General features: G+C 32.8%; 1 protein-coding gene across 3 annotated transcripts in view; it reads left to right on the top strand.

Moving 5' to 3' along the window:
* The window catches only part of LOC121371251 (regulator of G-protein signaling 7-like), a 165035-nt gene that overhangs the window by 128176 nt on the left and 17152 nt on the right, over positions 1-19707 (top strand). For all 3 annotated transcript variants that reach the window (XM_041496997.1, XM_041496998.1, XM_041496999.1), the window contains exons 5-9: positions 9952-10003; positions 10994-11135; positions 11758-11839; positions 18492-18566; positions 19380-19466. In XM_041496997.1, the coding sequence (XP_041352931.1) occupies positions 9952-10003; positions 10994-11135; positions 11758-11839; positions 18492-18566; positions 19380-19466 (438 nt within the window). The remainder of the gene's footprint in view (positions 1-9951; positions 10004-10993; positions 11136-11757; positions 11840-18491; positions 18567-19379; positions 19467-19707) is intronic.

Here is a 19707-nt window from a genome sequence, read left to right as displayed (position 1 = left end):
TTTCTTTCTTTCGGTGAGTGGGGAATTTGCCTTGAAATTTTGACAGTGGCCAGCTGTTGGCATACGCGTTAAATGTAAGGGGGTGTTACTAATTACGTAACACTCTAGGGGTAGAGGAAGAGGGTACTGTGTTTGATTTACGTAACATTATTCAAGACTATATGTTATTTTTATTCATTACTTAGACATAAAAAGGTGTTTTTTGGAAATGCGTGGTCAGTCTAGGATCGATCCCCATCGGCGGGTATACAAAAAGACCATGGTATGTGATATCCTGTCTGTGGAATGGTACATATAAACGATCCCTTGCTAAAAACAAATGTAGCAGGTTTCCAAGGTGCGTGTGCAGGGATTTCAGCAGGGTTGGGGTTATAGACTGTGTTAAGCGAAGTTTATATGGGGCCATGCTCCCCCAAAAACTACATTTCAAATTTTTTAAGCTTGGGCAAGTAAGGGTTTCGACCTCCAATACCCTCCCCCTGCACATGCACCCAATTCCTCTCTAAAATTATATGTCAAAATTACCAAATGTTAGACATCCAACAGCAGATGGAAGGAAGGATAGGATATGTTTTATTTAACGATGCACTCAACACATTTTATTTACGGTTGTATGGGGTCGGATGATTATTAAATCAATATACTTTATCATTGATGTCGTTAAACACCCCCCCCCCCCCCCCCAACTTTACCCTTTCCAGACGAAACAATATTTATTTGAATTTGTTGATTTTAACACGTAAAATTAAGAAGTGAAAACATTCATTGTCTACTTTAGTATATTTTATTTTTAAAATATATACATGATTAATGTGTTACTAGTATACAAACTAAACTTTGAAAGTTCTTCTAACACTTTATCAATTCTGAAATAGGAAGGTACGACTGTCGATAATACGTTGTCAAGATCAAACCAGTTTTAACTAAAGACTCTAGTACCATATCCTCAACTGAACTTTCTTCATACAGCTCAAGATTTCTCTTTTAATTTTTTGAGACAAACCCTACAATTTGAAATCGGCAAACGCACGTGTTAACTGAAACTGACATCAGGCTGTCGTTTGTGCTTTGCCGAGCTATGGCGGCACAGGCGACAAATCAAGCGTATACGTTTGATGATATCCGTTCATAGCGAACACACACGACTTTTTTAAAAGTGCATTTGAGCTTGTATTTCACATTTGTACATGATATTATAATATGGTAACGAGAGAATGTAACTTTAATTATTAGAGATTTGATGAAAAAACATAACCAACAATTAATAGAACAACTTGTTCTTATTAACACTAAAGCAATTACCAAGAAGATTTTTTTCTTTCATATCTTCAATGATTTTAGTTCCAGTAAAGAAAAGTTAAAGTTTGTTTTGTTTAACGACACCACTAGAGCACATTGATTTATTAATCATCGGCTGTTGGATGTCAAACATTTAGCTATTTTGACATATAGTCTTAGAGAGGAAACCTACTACATTTTTCTATTAGAAGCAAGGGATCTTTTATATGCACCATACCACAAACAGGACAGCACATACCACAGCCTTTGATATACCTGTCATGGTACACTGGCAGTCATGAGATATAGCCCAATGGGCCCACAGATGGTGACTGATCCCAAACTGACCTTCCAGCTAATGATAATAATACATATAATTATATGGTTGGGGTTTTGTTTTTTGTTTTTATAGAAAACGTTTTTTTTTTTAAAGAAACCATAATGACTGAAATAAAATTTTGAAAATTAGAACACTGACAAGGTGAATGACTAATGTTTTTAACATGGCATCAAGGTTAGTACACAAAAACACTGACATTCAACAGAATAATACACATAAAAAACAAAATAAACTACCTTCTAAACATAATGTACCCAATATAATGCAAAACAATTTGTTAAATCAAATTTTTTTTTATATGGTTGCAATGATATCATTATAAAACACAAGCTGAAAAGGTGAAAATCAAAAACATGACAGAAAACACAAATCAAAGTAGTTGCTGGTTTGTCAAGTATTAATATACAATTATGTTACTCCAAAATGTTTACAATCATATCATGCTTTTGTTTCATATTTTTAACACCATTTACCTTTTTGTTCTACCTTATCCAGAAGGCAATGTTTTGTTAAAAACCCAGAAGTGCAGTGTCTTTTTTTGTTTGTTATGAAGGATTGTTTTGTTTGTCTCATTCTTCAGAAATTGGAGGTGTAGCTGGTTCTTGAAAATGCTCAGTTACATTATTCTATAGTAAACCAAACGTAATGCCAAACATAATGTTAAGCACCTGCAGCAGTCTGAATAGGTCAAGAGGCTCCTCAAGCATTTCGGAACGGGCTATGTTTTAGTGCACTGTTGAAGAAGGAATTTTTTTTCTATTGTAATTTGCTGCATTATACTCTCATAAGCCATTCACAATTTTAAAATAACCCTCTGTCTTGAACACATCCACCAGGGAATCTCGGAGAATGTGCCCAGGACAGTCGTGCTTGAACCTTCAGTGGATGTAAACACGAGTCAAATGGTTGATTGGTTGAATCAAATAATCCAACATAATGAAACAGTAATTTATATACAATGTTAGAATCTTGTAAGCCATTCACAAGTTTTTAATAATCCAACATAATGAAACAGTAGTTTATATACAATGTTAGAATGTTGTAAGCCATTCACAAGTTTTTAATAATCCAACATAATGAAACAGTAGTTTATATACAATGTTAGAATCTTGTAAGCCATTCACAAGTTTTTAATAATCCAACATAATGAAACAGTAATTTATATACAATGTTAGAATCTTGTAAGCCATTCACAAGTTTTTAATAATCCAACATAATGAAACAGTAATTTATATACAATGTTAGAATCTTGTAAGCCATTCACAAGTTTTTAATAATCCAACATAATGAAACAGTAATTTATATACAATGTTAGAATCTTGTAAGCCATTCACAAGTTTTTAATAATCCAACATAATGAAACAGTAGTTTATATACAATGTTAGAATGTTGTAAGCCATTCACAAGTTTTTAATAATCCAACATAATGAAACAGTAATTTATATACAATGTTAGAATCTTGTAAGCCATTCACAAGTTTTTAATAATCCAACATATTGAAACAGTAATTTATATACAATGTTAGAATGTTGTAAGGCATTCACAAGTTTTTAATAATCCAACATAATGAAACAGTAATTTATATACAATGTTAGAATCTTGTAAGCCATTCACAAGTTTTTAATAATCCAACATATTGAAACAGTAATTTATATACAATGTTAGAATGTTGTAAGCCATTCACAAGTTTTTAATAATCCAACATAATGAAACAGTAATTTATATACAATGTTAGAATCTTGTAAGCCATTCACAAGTTTTTAATAATCCAACATAATGAAACAGTAATTTATATACAATGTTAGAATCTTGTAAGCCATTCACAAGTTTTTAATAATCCAACATAATGAAACAGTAGTTTATATACAATGTTAGAATGTAGTAAGCCATTCACAATTTTTAAATAATTCAATGTAATAAAACAGTAATTTATATACAATGTTAGAATCTTGTAAGCCATTCACAAGTTTTTAATAATCCAACATAATGAAACAGTAATTTATATACAATGTTAGAATGTTGTAAGCCATTCACAAGTTTTTAATAATCCAACATAATGAAACAGTAATTTATATACAATGTTAGAATGTTGTAAGCCATTCACAATTTTTAAATAATCCAATGTAATAAAACAGTAATTTATATACAATGTTAGAATCTCGTAAACCATTCACAAGTTTTAAATAATCCAATGTAATAAAACAGCAATTTATATACAATGTTAGTCTTGTAAACCATTCACAATTTTTAAATAATCCAATGTTATGAAACAGTAATTTATATACAATGTTAGAATCTCATAAACCATTCATAATTTTAAATAATCCATTGTAATAAAACAGTAATCTATATACAATTTTAGAATCTCGTAAACCATTCACAATTTTTAAATAATCCAACATAATGAAACAGTAATTTATATACAATGTTAGAATCTCGTAAACCATTCACAATTTTTAAATAATCCAACATAATGAAACAGTAATTTATATACAATGTTAGAATCAAGTAAACCATTCACAATTTTTAAATAATCCAGTGTAATGAAACAGTAATTTATATACAATGTTAGAATCTTGTAAACCATTCACAATTTTTTAATTATCCAATGTAATGAAACAGTAATTTATATATAATGTTAGAATCTTGTAAACCATTCACAAGTTTTAAATAATCCAGTGTAATGAAACAGTAATTTATATACAATGTTACAATCTGGTAAACCATTCACAATTTTTAAATAATCCAATGTAATGAAACAGTAATTTTATACAATGTTAGAATCTCGTAAACCATTCACAATTTTTAAATAATCCAATGTAATGAAACAGTAATTTTATACAATGTTAGAATCTCGTAAACCATTCACAATTTTTAAATAATCTGACATAATGAAACAGTAATTTTTATACAATGTTAGAATCTCATAAATCATTCACAATTTTAAATAATCCATTGTAATGAAACAGTAATTTATATACAATGTTAGAATCTCACAAACCATTCACAAGTTTTGAATAATCCATTGTAGTGAAACAGTAATTTATATACAATGTTAGTATCTTGTAAACCATTCACAACTTTTAAATAATCCAATGTAATGAAACAGTAATTTATATACAATGTTAGAATCTTGTAAACCATTCACAATTTTTAAATAATCCAATGTAATGAAATGCTACAGTAATTTATATACAATGTTAGTCTTGTAAACCATTCACAATTTTTAAATAATCCAATGTAATGAAACAGTAATTTATATACAATGTTAGAATCTCGTAAACCATTCACAATTTTAAATAATCCATTGTAATGAAACAGTAATTTATATATAATGTTTTAATTTTGTAAACCATTCACAAGTTTAAATAATCCATTGTAATGAAACAGTAATTTATATACAATGTTAGAATCTTTTAAACCATTCACAATTTTTAAATAATCCAATTTAATGAAACAGTAATTTATATACAATGTTAGTCTTGTAAACCATTCACAATTTTTAAATAATCCAATTTAATGAAACAGTAATTTATATACAATGTTAGAATCTCGTAAACCATTCACAATTTTAAATAATCCATTGTAATGAAACAGTAATTTATATATAATGTTAGAATTTTGTAAACCATTCACAAGTTTAAATAATCCATTGTAATGAAACAGTAATTTATATACAATGTTAGAATCTTGTAAACCATTCACAATTTTTAATTTATCCAATGTAAGAAACAGTAATTTATATATAATATTAGAATCTTGTAAACCATTCAAAAGTTTTAAATAATATAATCCATTGTAATGAAACAGTAATTTATATACAATGTTAGAATCTCATAAACCATTCATAATTTTTAAATAATTAATTCAATGTACTGAATTAACCATTTATGTTAAAAACATTGTGGTAGTATAGATAAAGAATAAAATAGTTGTGTTGCTATATATATTCTTCACAGTGTTACAATGCATTTTTTTAGCTTTTGAAATACTAAATAAAGGCCTTAACTATTAAATATAATATGTGCCGGTAGTATGATCAATGAAAATGCCATTTTCTTTCATTCTTTTTCATTTATTTCAACATGAGTAAAATGCAGGGGCCTAATTCACTAAACTCTCGCAACTTTGCGATCTCGCAGTGCAATGCTAAAAGACTTGCAAAGAGGATTCTTTGTTATCTAGCAGAGAATTAGGCCACAGCTTTGTGGTAGAGGGGTCACCTCATGTCCTATGAATCCTAAGATTGCTCACTCTTGGTGGACCTCTTGCATTTTCCCTCATCCAAACCAGTGCCCCATGAATGCTACATAAAAATCTGTGGTATATGCCATCATATCAGTAAAAGTACATATTGCAGATTGCTTGTTTTCCCTGATTACTGAATATTTTTGTTTTAATTATAGTGGAAATGTTTTATTATTACTATAATGCTCCAAACATCAACTTTATAGATAGTGGAAGTTGACTTTCTTGAAATTATGTCCAACATTGCACCCGTATTTAACTATTGGTATATACCATAAATTACTGCAGCATTAATAATATGCTAGTATAATGAACAGGTGGAAGTCATGAACTTTTACCAACCAAACCATTAATTGTGTTCATATTCAATTGAGGTTCAAAAGCATGTCCATTCACCTGTCGAGGGAAAAGGCTTTTTGACTCGACTTTCCTTTTCATATACAATAAAACCATTCTAAACTGGATACCCATGAAACCAAATTAAACTCCTGATTTAAGGGGTATCCAGTTTAGAGAGGTTCTGTTCTGAACTGATACTTAAAAAGGGACTGTGAAAAATGTCTGGTTTTGAGGGAATTCCTGTTTACAGAGGGTCTGATTTAGAGGGATTTCATTGTGCAGCATAAATATGACTAGTCTGTACCTGCATGTAAATCAACATATTATAGGACATGTCTCGGACCATTAGTTCATGCCTGGTTGCCCAGGCGCTCAGTCCATCTTGATTAGACTCTTTATACACATATGCATGCACTGTTTACTGGACTGCCTGGCTCCATTCTATCAATAAAATAAAGAGGTGGAGGTCACAGACATTCTGGCTTGTCTTTCCTCCTCATGTTGTGTAGATCTGACCAGGGTCTGTACCTTCATCAGCATATTTTAGGATAAGTGGTTGGAGGTGACTGACACATCATTGTCATTTCGTAAATAGTCAGGTACACTTTAGGGATGTGGACACCCATCACGAAGGTCTGTGTTATAGTAATGGTGTTAATAAAATCTATATTCCATAAAAGAGATAATCAGGGAAAAAAACTCTCATATTACTGGCAGTAATGGAACAGCTTTGTGGTGAATTATAATAAATTATCACAGGTCAGATGCGATATATTCCACACAACAAACTGTTAGATTTTTTGTTTTTCATTTTATGAGCCGCTAGCCACTTTGTTTTCCATGTTCTATTGCCCAGATAATGGGAACCTTCCATTACATCATGAATGTATCACAATTCATCCCGTATTGATTTCCTGAGAAATCCTCTTCTTATATAATTTGAAAAATGCTGCCACTATCACAGCTAGAGAACAAAGGGGAGATAAGTCTCAAGGGGTAATCTTGAGTGCTCATGCAGTGCATAATGCTGTCTTCGGTACTGATGCTAAAATCTTCTTTTGTGCTGCAAATCTAATCAGGCAAAAAGTTAATATAACTTACTGTATTATTCCTGATGTGAACAATGGACATGTACTTTTAAAGAACGTTCATACAGCATATCCATTATGACACTGGGATCAATATTGTGCTTAGTACATTTATCTTGACTTTGACATATTATAAGCCATCATTGCAATCACCATGTTTTACTTAAACTGATAAGCATGGAGATATGTAGTTGGTCATGTACAGTTTGTATCAGTTAATCATATCTTGAAAATTGAACTACCATACTAACTTCAAAGTGAAAAATTATATTACCATTCATGACTGCATCATCACCATAAAATGTGCCTTTTTCTCCATTAAATATTAAGATTGTCTGGAATTTTTACCATTAAAACCTTCTTTTTGTATTTATTTATGGTCAATAGACAATATGGTATCTTATATAAAGAGGACCAGAATGAAGCCCAGTGGTAAAGCGCACGCCTGATGTGTGGTCGGGTATAAGATCGATGTCTGTTGGTAAGCCCAATAAGATCCCTTGCTACTAATGAAAAATGTAGCAGGTTTCCTCTCTATGAATATGTCAAATTGACCATATATTTGACATCCAAAAAGCTGATCATTAATAAAGCAATGTGCTCTAGTGGTGTCATTGAATAAAACAAACTGTTTTAACTTATGTAAAGAATACATGTATTTGTGGATCATCAGTCATATCTACAATTATGAAACATGATGTATCCTTTCATCATCAGTGTTTAACATGTGTGTGTGTGTGTGTGTGTGTGTGTGTGTGTGTGTGTGTGTGTGTCCATCCAAATAAGGTTGGAACATGCTGTCCTCAACACTCTGCTTGCATGGTGTCTATATGGGTCAGACCTTAATGAGCTACTGTGAGACATACTATAAAGCTTAATGGGATAGTGTGAGAGGTTACTGGGTTAATGTAAGAAACAGATGTTAAAATAATTATTGGGTCAATGTAAGAGAGATGTTAATGTAAGAAAGATGTTAAAGGTCCTAAGTCAAAGTTGAAATTTCAATATTTCATTATTTATTTGTAATAAATAACTACAAATTAATCGATCCTGTGCATAATATTTTCGTAATTAACTCAGAATAATAATTTTAAAAACTTTTGCACTGGACAACAAGAGGGGTTTCCCCATGTAATTTGTGACTAAATATAGCATGGACATTGGACACCATCTTGTGTTTTTTGTCAGTTAACCTCAAAGAATTCTGTGTAAACTTAGTGTGTTGAATGTGTACACATATAACAATAACATCATTAATTAATGCTTGTGACACATTCACAAGATTCCCCTCTAAAATAAAAACATTTTTACTAAGAAGTAGAATTATTTGGTTGCAATTTTTTATAGGCATATAGCTGAGGGTATAAACTTTATGTTTCAAAACAAAATTAATAAATATTTTTGGAGGGAACTGCCATTATTACAACTTTGACATAGCACCTTTAATTGGTCAATGTTAGAGACAGATGTTAATGGGTTAATATAAAAGACAGATATTAATGTAAAAGACATATTAGTTGGTTAATTTAAGAGAGGGATGTTAATGGGTTAAAGGGAGACACTCTACTCGTTGAGCTACATTGGCTGTAGCAGTTAGCATTGCACAAAACTTTGTATTTTTTTTATGAAGTTTCATGTGTTAAGAGATGGTAAAATGTGATACTTTCAGAATGACATTTAAAATCAAATATTGTTATCAAACAAAGACATTGAGAGAGGGTTTTTCTTCACAATTATGACCTTAAATGTCCTTGTCTCAAGTAACCTTCAGTTAGATAGTATAAAGAAAACAGCTTAATAGGGTAATATTTAATTTTCTATAAGTCTGTTTCATAATAATTGAAAGCTTGTTAGTTTTTTGTTGTGTTTTCTTTTTTGGGGGAGGGGTGGGGGGGGGTGCAGGTGGGTTATGTGTGTTAAATTAATTCAGTATAAAATGGCTCCAAAAGAGACCTCAACATTAAATGTTCTTTTATTACAAAACTAATGTCAAATTGTGGAGAGAGTATTGTTTAATGATATGGTTAATTAACAAGAGGGTTTCTGAAAACATATACACCACTGCATCGTGTGAGACGCCAAACCACACACACCCAGTCCAATATACACACCTTTGACAGATTGTATTATGGTATAGCATTGTGCGTCCATCTGTCTATAAATGTTTTGTTTCTGGAGCACATCGTCTTCATCAATTCATACAGGATCATCAAACCTTGCATGCAAGTACAACTTGGGATGGCAGTGTGTTGCGTAATATAACTAGGTCACCATGACCTACTTTTGATGGGAGGGGCAGGACCCATTGGGCTATTTTTCATTCCAGCCAGTGCTCCACGACTGGTATATTAAAGGTCATGGTATGTGCTATCCTGTTTGTGGGATGGTGCATATAAAAAGATCCCTTGCTACCGACGGGGGAAAATGTAGTGGGTTTCCTCTAAGACTATAAGTCAAAATTACCAAATGTTTGACATCCAGTATCAATGTGCTCTAGTAGTGTCGTTAACCAAAATAATTTTTTTTTAACTTTTGATGAGTGTATCAAGTACCATACTGGTACTCTTGTTTTATTTTGCTTTTATAATTTTCCAAGCAGTTTGATGAATTTATGTTCCATGTATATCATAAATAAGGTTATTTTAACTTTTTTTTCAGACTCCCTGTTTTTGGCCTTCCAGATGTGGTGAACCAGAAAATACTGATTATGGTAAGAGTTTATATTATTATTATTATTATTATTATTATTATTTATGGTGTATCCATTGGTACTACAGGTGTGGGACATAGTCTAGTGGTAAGGCGCTCGCTCGATGCATGGTCGGTGTGGGATCGAACCCGTCGGTGGGCCATTAGGTTATTTCTCATTCCAGCCAATGCACCACAACTGGTATATCAAAGGCTGTGGTATGTACTACCCTGTCTGTGGGATGGTGCATATAAAAGATCCCTTGCTGCTAATTGAAAAGAGTAGCCCATAAAGTAGCAACAGCGGATGTGTTGAGTGCGTCGTTAAATAAAACATTTCCTTCCTTCCATTGGTACTACATGTATAATTGCTTTGTTAGTTTAAAGATAACATTTTGCTTAAGTATTACATACAGCCATGATTATTGAATTTCGTTTTTAACTGAAACTGTTTTGTAAACACTTCATAATGATGAAAATATAAACATTGCTACACACTGGAATGTTATACTTCATATCTTTGTGAGTGCAGTGAAACCCCGCTATAAACCCGATACCCATGGAACCAAGTAAAAAGTCTAGTTTTTAAGGATGTTCAGTTTAAAGAGGTTATGTTCTGTCCTGATATTTAAAAAGGAACTGGAACGTAAGAGAACAATGCAAAATATTTTTATTTTTATTTTCAGCTGTATTTTTGAAGCAAGAGCACAATGTAAAATATGCCATTTGAATTTCTCTCTTTCGTTTGTTATTTTTTCATAAAAAATTAATTTGTTAATGAGAGATTTTTATTTATATTTTCATCTGTATATTTACGTAAGAGAACAATGCAAAATATTTTTATTTTTATTTTCAGCTGTATTTTTATGCAAGAGCACAATGTAAAATATTTTGATTTCTATTTTCAGCTGTATATTTATGCAAGAGGACAATGCAAAATATTTTGTTTTCTATTTTCAGCTGTATATTTATGCAAGAGGACAATGCAAAATATTTTGATTTCTATTTTCAGCTGTATATTTATGCAAGAGGACAATGCAAAATAAGCAAAGGCTTGAACTTGCTGATTATGAGGCAGAGAATCTGGCAAGACTACAAAAAATGTTTTCAAGAAAATGGGAATTTATATTTATGCAAGCTGAACAACAAGCAAAGTAAGTTTCCTGTAGTCTGTCCCATCCTCCTATAAAGATGTTTGTTGTAAATAATTTCTTTTTGGTTTGACATAAGAAAAACTGTAAAAAGTGTTTTGCAAATAAAAAAAACCCTATGTTTGTGTTCAATTTAGAAAACAATTGGCTAAGAAATAAATAACTTGGGGTAAATTCTATAGTATGACTATAGATCTATAGCGATAACAATATATATAAATATTACATAGGTCATGCTGATGAAGAGAAAATATGTTTTAATTATAGATCATTCATCAAAGAAACCTACCTACATATATCAGATCAGGTTAGGTAACTGTTGTATAATTTGTCTTTGTGTGAGGACATCTTTTTAATAACAACAATACAAAGAATATACAGTTAAAAACTTTAGCTTTAATCACATAAACATTAAAACAGGAGAATTAAGCTTCAAATAGAATTACCAGATAAATAATTTTACAACCATGCATCCTTTTTATTTGATAATATCTTGAACAGGCCTATGGTTTTAAGTTTTTCTGAAATAGATGGCCCAAAACCTAACTGAAATAACTGCACTGAATTTGTGTTTAAGCAGATGTATATTCATTGTAAAAACATGTTGTTATTTGTGTTTTTTCAGAGTTGATAAAAAACGTGACAAGTTAGAAAGAAAGGTCTTAGATAGTCAAGAAAGGGCTTTCTGGGATGTCCATCGGCCTGTGGTAAGTGCATGTCATCACAGCTCTATTTATTCCAATGAGCTCTGTCCTGTGCTAGATTTGATATAGTAAACTAGTCTGGGAATGGCAGTCCTCTCTGAGTAATGCAGGATGCATTGTCCAGTAAATCATCTTCTTAGGAGTGGCAGTCATCTCTGAGCAGTACAGGAAGGATGTATTTTTCAGTAAACTATCTCCTCAGGAGTGGCAGTCATCTCTGAGCAGTACAGGAAGGATGTATTTTCCAGTAAAGTATCTCCTCAGGAGTGGCAGTCATCTCTGAGCAGTACAGGAAGGATGTATTTTCCAGTCAAGTATCTCCTCAGGAGTGGCAGTCATCTCTGAGCAGTACAGGAAGGATGTATTTTCCAGTCAAGTATCTCCTCAGGAGTGGCAGTCATCTGAGCAGTACAGGAAGGATGTATTTTCCAGTAAAGTATCTCCTCAGGAGTGGCAGTCATCTCTGAGCAGTACAGGAAGGATGTATTTTCCAGTAAAGTATCTCCTCAGGAGTGGCAGTCATCTCTGAGCAGTACAGGAAGGATGTATTTTCCAGTAAAGTATCTCCTTAGGAGTGGCAGTCATCTCTGAGCAGTACAGGAAGGATGTATTTTCCAGTCAAGTATCTCCTCAGGAGTGGCAGTCATCTCTGAGCAGTACAGGAAGGATGTATTTTCCAGTCAAGTATCTCCTCAGGAGTGGCTGTCTTCCTATAGATGAGGATCAACATAAATATTTATGGAATCAATCACTATTTTGCCAAATGCCCATTCGATTCTGTATTGTGCAGAGATATGGTCTTGATTGTGGATAATGGTTTTGTATTTCAGTTTATGTAAATTTCATTTCATTTCAACTTATTCCCAAGCTTTTGTCTAATTAAGGTTCAAGCACGCTGTCCTGGGCACACACCCCAGCTGTCTGTCCAGGACAGTGTGTTAGTTGTTAGTGGTTATTGAGAGAAAAGAGGGTGTAGTTGTTAAAACTCACTCTGGGTGGAAGCTGGTACCAGGCTGTGAACCCAATACCTACCAACCTTATGTCCGATGGCTTAACCACGACACCACCTTTTATTTGAGAGGATTGTTCATTAGGTCTTCAGCTGTAGATAGTACACCCCACTTTCCCATGAATGTAAATCCAAGTAATCATTAAGCTAATGGCATCGTGATGCATCAGTGTTTCACTGGGGTGCATAGCCATATAGTAGATGAGTTCGGCAATATGTAGAGCCCCAATTTGTGACTGATTGGGCTGAGATCGGTGTACCAGGAAATACCTGCTATGTTAGCAGTAATTGTATCCAATCAGTTTGTGTTTGTTACAGGTGATTACAGGTGAAACAATAATCCAACCACTGTGCGCTGGCACTGGCACTGTTTTTCTTTATTGCCTTTATTAACCATTAGCGTCTCAAGCTATTTTTGTCGTAAGCCATTTCCCATTCCAGAGTTGTTAATCAGTCACATATGTTTAACAAGATTATTGATATACATAAGAGAAAAATCTTTTTAAGGCCTCGTAATATTTTCACATATTGATATATTGTACACACAGTATTGACAATGTGTCAAAAAAATAACACTACAGTTAAAGCAATGCTTTCATGTTCAGTCTTGTTATTAAGTTAGGTAGGCCAGACTCATTAACTTGAGTCCATAAAGTTCAATTAATGTTATTACATGAAAATAGATATGTTGGAAATAAGCAATCAATAATTGTTGTGATGTCCACAGTTTGTCATATCCAGTAATGATATGGGAAGGGAATGGTATTTATTAATGCATGCATTTTATCACACATCCCGTTTGCTTATTCAAGGTTTAAAATAATGAAGGTGAACATTTGAATGATAATTTAGTTAAGTATTATATGCATTGTTTAAGAGTTTCACAATTGAAATGAAAGCTCACAGTATATTACTACCTGTACTCAAGATGAACATTTTAATGATAATTCAGCTAAGGATTATATCATTTAATAATTCATAATTGAAATAAATGCTCACAACATTTAAAAATACTACCAATATACATACAGTTAAACACTAGCAGGATAACTAGATTCAAGCTATAATTATGGATGACCCTTGTTCATAAATATGTAAATTGTAGGTATGCAAAAAGTATAAAACAATGTGTAGCATTAGTAAATTGTCTTTGGTAGTATACAGACTAATTAGTTTTGCAAATCATGTGTATCAAAGATCAAATTAATATTATATATTCGTATGACCTCAATAACTAAGCTCCTATGAACTGTTTTTCTTTATTAAAATTATTGTTGAATTTACAGACTTTACTTCCTACCTTGTGTGTCTGCATGGTGTACCTGTACCTGTACCTGAATTAGAATACATTTTTATCCTGCAACCACCGTTTCTATTGACATAATATGATGACGGATAAAGCAAAGTCATATCCTGCTACTAGCAGCATATGACTTTTGACATCACTTATGTGATGTCACACACATAGCCTATATTATAAAATCGCTTATTTGACCTCTAGGTCATTGTACAATGTGGCTGAAATAATAGAAATAATAGCTTTTCCACTTAATTTTTATGGTCTGCAAGATAAAGATAATAACTAGTTAATAATGTCAGATATCAGCTTTATCCTGTTCAGGCTGAATGAGAAATTCTGCTCAGCAGAGCCTCGCAGAATTTCCCATTCTTACCTTCACAGGATAAAGGAGATTTCCGACGTCATTAACTAGTTATTCTGTATTCTGCTGTCATGTTGACTGCCTCTTCCTATGATGTCTGGTACATTGCAGCATAATTTAATATCAAATGATAATAGTAAAAACATAAAAAAACAAATGATCATCATGACTGATGAACGTAAGTGTTGTCCAGTTTATGCCAACCACATCAATTCAAAGGTAATACCTGTAGATGAAATATTTAGCAGTGGTGATATAAACTTTGCTTTAGAAATTGTATGGGTCTTGCAACTTCATAATCATAGGAAACGCATAAATGATACCAATATCATGCCCAAAATAATATTTGTATAAAACAGAGTTTAGGGAATATTTACACAACACTGTGACATGATTACAATTTAATCAAAGACAAATGCATATTTTTTTAATTATTTCATAAATTAAAACATTGAAAAACACATTTACTGTAAATGACAAATTATGTGTATAATTAATAAAACATTATCATCATTTTTCAAACAGTTTGACTGTAGCATTCTATTTTAGATGAGATGCTGAAAACTGCAAAACAGTTGGCACCTATTGAAAATGATCTGTGTGATAAATTGAACCAGTGACTTATTGACACATTAACCACTTTCAAATGCCAGTCCTATTGTGTGGCTGAACCTGTCTCTACAAATGTAACAGTGTACTTGCAAACATGCCGCCATTGTCAGCTGTGTGAGACTTCCAATTAGAACTAAATAAACAGTAAGATTGAATTAAACTGGTCCAAATGAAGACAATATAATTTTTTTTTTTTTTTACTGGCTATCACACTTCAGGGCTTTGGGTGGTATGGTATTGATTTTACCTCGGCTGTATGGGAAGTAAATGTGAAAATTCTGACAAGAGAAAACAGGAACTTGACACATTGGTAAATTGCACTGTCAGCCAGTGTGTGCTTCATTTCTAGCAACAAGGGTAATTTGTGTCTTTAATTGTCTTGCAATAATTCATATCTATTTGCATTGTTTTGTGCAATCAATACTTGTGTCTGGAAAGTATAATGGTATTCATGGAACCATGTTTTGCTCTTGTGACTGAGCGCTTTTAACAAATACAGTTTGTGTTTTGTGTGTGTGTGTGTGTGTGTGTGTGTGTGTGTGTGTGTATGTGTGTGTGTGTGTGTGTGTGTGTGTGTGTGTGAATCCAACCATAGCATATCTTTCTTATCAATTCATATAGGATCATCAAACCTTGTTGAACTTTGAAATTTGAAATATGACAATTCTAGCACATGAAGCACAAAATTAACAGATTTAGCTAGTATTAAAACATTGGTTTGAGATCCTCAGCCCTTCCCTTTTCGTCATATTAGCCTGGAGCAATATTTAGTTATCAGGGAATTCCCCCCAATCAATTTTCCTCCAGTTACCCTCACCCCCATTAATTCCCACCTGTACATTGTGCCCCTGGGATGAGTACCAGAGGGAATTGTGAAGGACTGAAATGTACAGGAACTGACTATGGGGCTTTTAACTTGGGAAGGGGGGATTACCTGGGGATAATGCTCTAGAATCAATATTTAGATCAGTGGTAGAGATTCAGAGTTGCAGTAAATCAGTGGATTGTTTCCAGTTCCACATGGTGTCCTGTGGCTGGTATTTATCAGTGGTCATTGTATGGACTGTCCTGTCCATGGGGAAACTCTATATTAAATAAATAGCTTCTGTGGTGGGAATGTAATTCTTCTTTCATGTCAGCATTTCATTACAAATGCAGACAGATTAATATGCATGTACTATACAGCATAAACCCATTAGCTTGAAGATCATTTGTGTGCCATCAATTGTTCAAATCAATGACTTGTTTGAACCAAGCATTTTGCCAACTTTGGACAAGTATGTGACACTTTGCAGTTTGACAGCTCTGATTAGCCGTTACACATTAAGGCACATTATACAAGAAAGTCATTGATTTAGTTGTTTATATTTTGGAATGAAATAAATTAGACATATATAAAATTTCTGTTTACAATGTATATTGCAGAACATATATTAAGAAGTGTCCACCTTTAGCATTAATACGGGCCTGTCACCGTTGTCTCATTGAGGCCATTAAATGCTGGAGAAAGTTCCTGGGAATGCCATTTCAGATCTGAGGAAGGATCAGCTGTGAGGATTGCTGACTAGAACCTGTTTTGCAGATGCGTGGTTCAGATCCATGTATCTTGGCGAGGGGTTGTCACGGGTGGTTGGCCGCTATGGGGACAGTCCCTGACATGGTTGTTTTGTTAATTTCTGTGGACGTTGAATTGATGTGCAATGTCACGCTGTGAGGTTCCAGATTCAAGCATCCCTATGATTCACCATCTGTCATTTTCACTGAGGTGTGGCATGACGAAATTGCATCAAACAGTTCACTAATGGTGGTTTTCTAACTTCTAGACTTCTGAAGGCTGCACAGAGTGGCAATGATTTGCCACTGAATGTCTGGCCTTTTATGGTGAACACTGGACAGCATTTCTCCTGAATATTCCATGTTTCTTGCACAAAGCATGCAGTCGCTGCAACAACTGCTTGGTTGCATTTCTTTGAGCTGTTTCATGCACATTTTCTCTGGTTTACATCCATAAATACATTCACAAATTTATTACTCCAAACAATCCATGTCACAATAACTTTTGCCGTTGAACATGTTTGAATTTTGCCAAGTTTGTTGTCTTTATGTACAGATAATCATGTTGCCTTGCCCAACCTTTATACCTAGTATCTATCTTTATCATCAAATTATGCTAGAAACAGTTTATTCAGAACATCAGTAGATAATGAAGGAGAATTCTTTAAAAAATTTGATGTTTTGTTTTGAATTCAGCTAACAAGTTTCTACTCTAGTTAAAAGTAAAAGTAAACATTATTTTGTAAAATATAATCATTTCTCTGTTGATATAAAAAAAATTGATTAGATAGGAATTAACTTTGAAAATAAAACAGCTTGTAAACAATTTTACATTAGATTTGTGACTGCCAAGTTATTATAATGATACAGTATACTACAAATTGATGATAATTATATCAATACACATTGTATTCTGTGTAATAATTTCTTTTATAAATAAGTTTAAACTTTGAAACTGAATGCAAAGTCTAATTCATTGTGAAAGGATTTTGTTGAAGAAATTCATTTTTAATAATTGTTTAAATGTTCCAGTTATTTATAGGTCTACATACATATGTGAATATACAAAGTGATTTATGTGCTGTATGTTGTGAATAAAATAGTACAGGACTGTTGCTATTATCATTATGTTTTGTTTTCATAGACATTTGAACTAAAAATAGAGCAATCCTATTACCACTGAAGCATTTTATTATCATATGGATGGAAATAATGACAATAAAACCATATAATGAAGGTGGTATTGTATGACTCAATAATATGAGAAATATAACGGAGTGCAGATTACATCTGTATTCTAGTACATCTGAATGATTGGTGTTGTTATGGAAACATGTTTGTATACGTGATACTCATGAGTCTATATGATATGCTTTATTGCAGATTTTATAAAATATTTATAATTTATCTACAAAATATTTAATATAATTAATCTGTGATGAATAAGTAATAATTAATTGGCACATATATTAACTGCCTGGACTGAAATAAGCAACAAATTATCTTTGATATCTACCAAAATATACAACAGTCTTTGATATAATACGTGTGAAGCTTAATTGGTTTTACGACAGAGATGAAAGCTTCCAGGTTGGTTTTTTCCCTCAGAATTCCAAATTTTAGCACCAGCCAAAATGATTCATTCCCTTATTCTTTGATAAAATGTTCACACTAATTTTCAAAACCCAGGCCACGGTTTCAATGTTACCTCTACTGACATAAAGCCATCGTTCATGTTAGCTGTCAGACCTCATATAGAATTACGGATGCTTGAAAGTACTGAAGTGCATATACATAACTGATAATTTGCTTGTTTCAGCCTGGATGTGTAAATACGACAGAAGTTGATATAAAAAAGGCATGCCGAATAAACAGACACTCCAAGATGTCAAGGGTAAGCAGAAACATATTAAAGTCGCAGTCCCTAGTTTCAACCCGTAAAAATGGACACTAAGTTTGGCAAGACTTCGGAACATTCCAGCATTAAGTTCATTCAGGGTTAGGGTTAGTGATAGTATAAGCATGCATGCTGGAATGTTTGGAAGTCTTTCCCTAGGTTTAGTTAATCTACAAAGCTGTAACACATTTGAATAACATTACAGTAGAGTGAAACAAAAGTCTGTGATGTTGAAATGGTCAAATACCCTTACAAATAGACTAAACCGTTACTTCTCAGAAGTATGTGTGTTTTTAAAAATATGAAAAATGCATTTTGTGATATTAAACAGATTACGATGATTGGAAACACTTTGGATGTATGGAAGTGAATAATCTAAACAATAAACTCTTAAGTAAAGTACGGTATGATTTCAGTTATCATAAAACGGCTCTAATAGTGAAAAGTATGCCTTTGTGTTTATAAACTAGGGTCTGTCAAGTTAACCCTTTTGATCATGTAGTAATGTTAACCTTTTAAACCAATAATTCATATAGTGTTAAGAGTTGGTCAGTGTTAAACTTTTAACCTCAGTGTCATGTTAACCCAGTTTATTTATAAACGTATTATTAACTTTAACTGTACTAGGGGTATTACGGTAATTGTTATGACTGTATTACTTTCATTAGACTGTTACGTCATTAACCTTTTGACAATAATAAAGCTTAAAGCTCAGTTAATCTTCATAGTACGTAAATGATGATCATGTCCATTCAGGTTAAAAGCATACAATGCATAGATTAATATTTATTTTGGTGTCGTGTATTTCAGCCCAATTATGCAGTTCCAGGTGGAAGGATAAGTCCAAGTGTATCTGAAGCTGACCTCCATAACCCCACAGATTCTATACGAAGGGAGGTAAGTAGGGAAAGTGCACCAGTCACATTTGTTGTTGTCACTGGCCTCGGTGGTGTCGTGGTAAAGCCATCGGACATACGGCTGGTAGATACTGGGTTTTACAATGGGTTGGTGTAAGACCACTACACCCTCTTTTCTCTAACTAATAACTAACTCACTGTCCTGGACAGACAGTCCAGATAGCTGAAGTGTGTGCCCAGGATGGCATGCTTGAAACTTAATTGCATATTAGCATGAAAAT

Source organism: Gigantopelta aegis, chromosome 4 (assembly GCF_016097555.1).
Source record: "Gigantopelta aegis isolate Gae_Host chromosome 4, Gae_host_genome, whole genome shotgun sequence".
Lineage (NCBI taxonomy): Eukaryota > Metazoa > Mollusca > Gastropoda > Neomphalida > Peltospiridae > Gigantopelta > Gigantopelta aegis.
The sequence above is the reverse complement of the archived record's forward strand: the minus strand, read 5'-3'. Positions and strand labels throughout refer to the sequence as shown.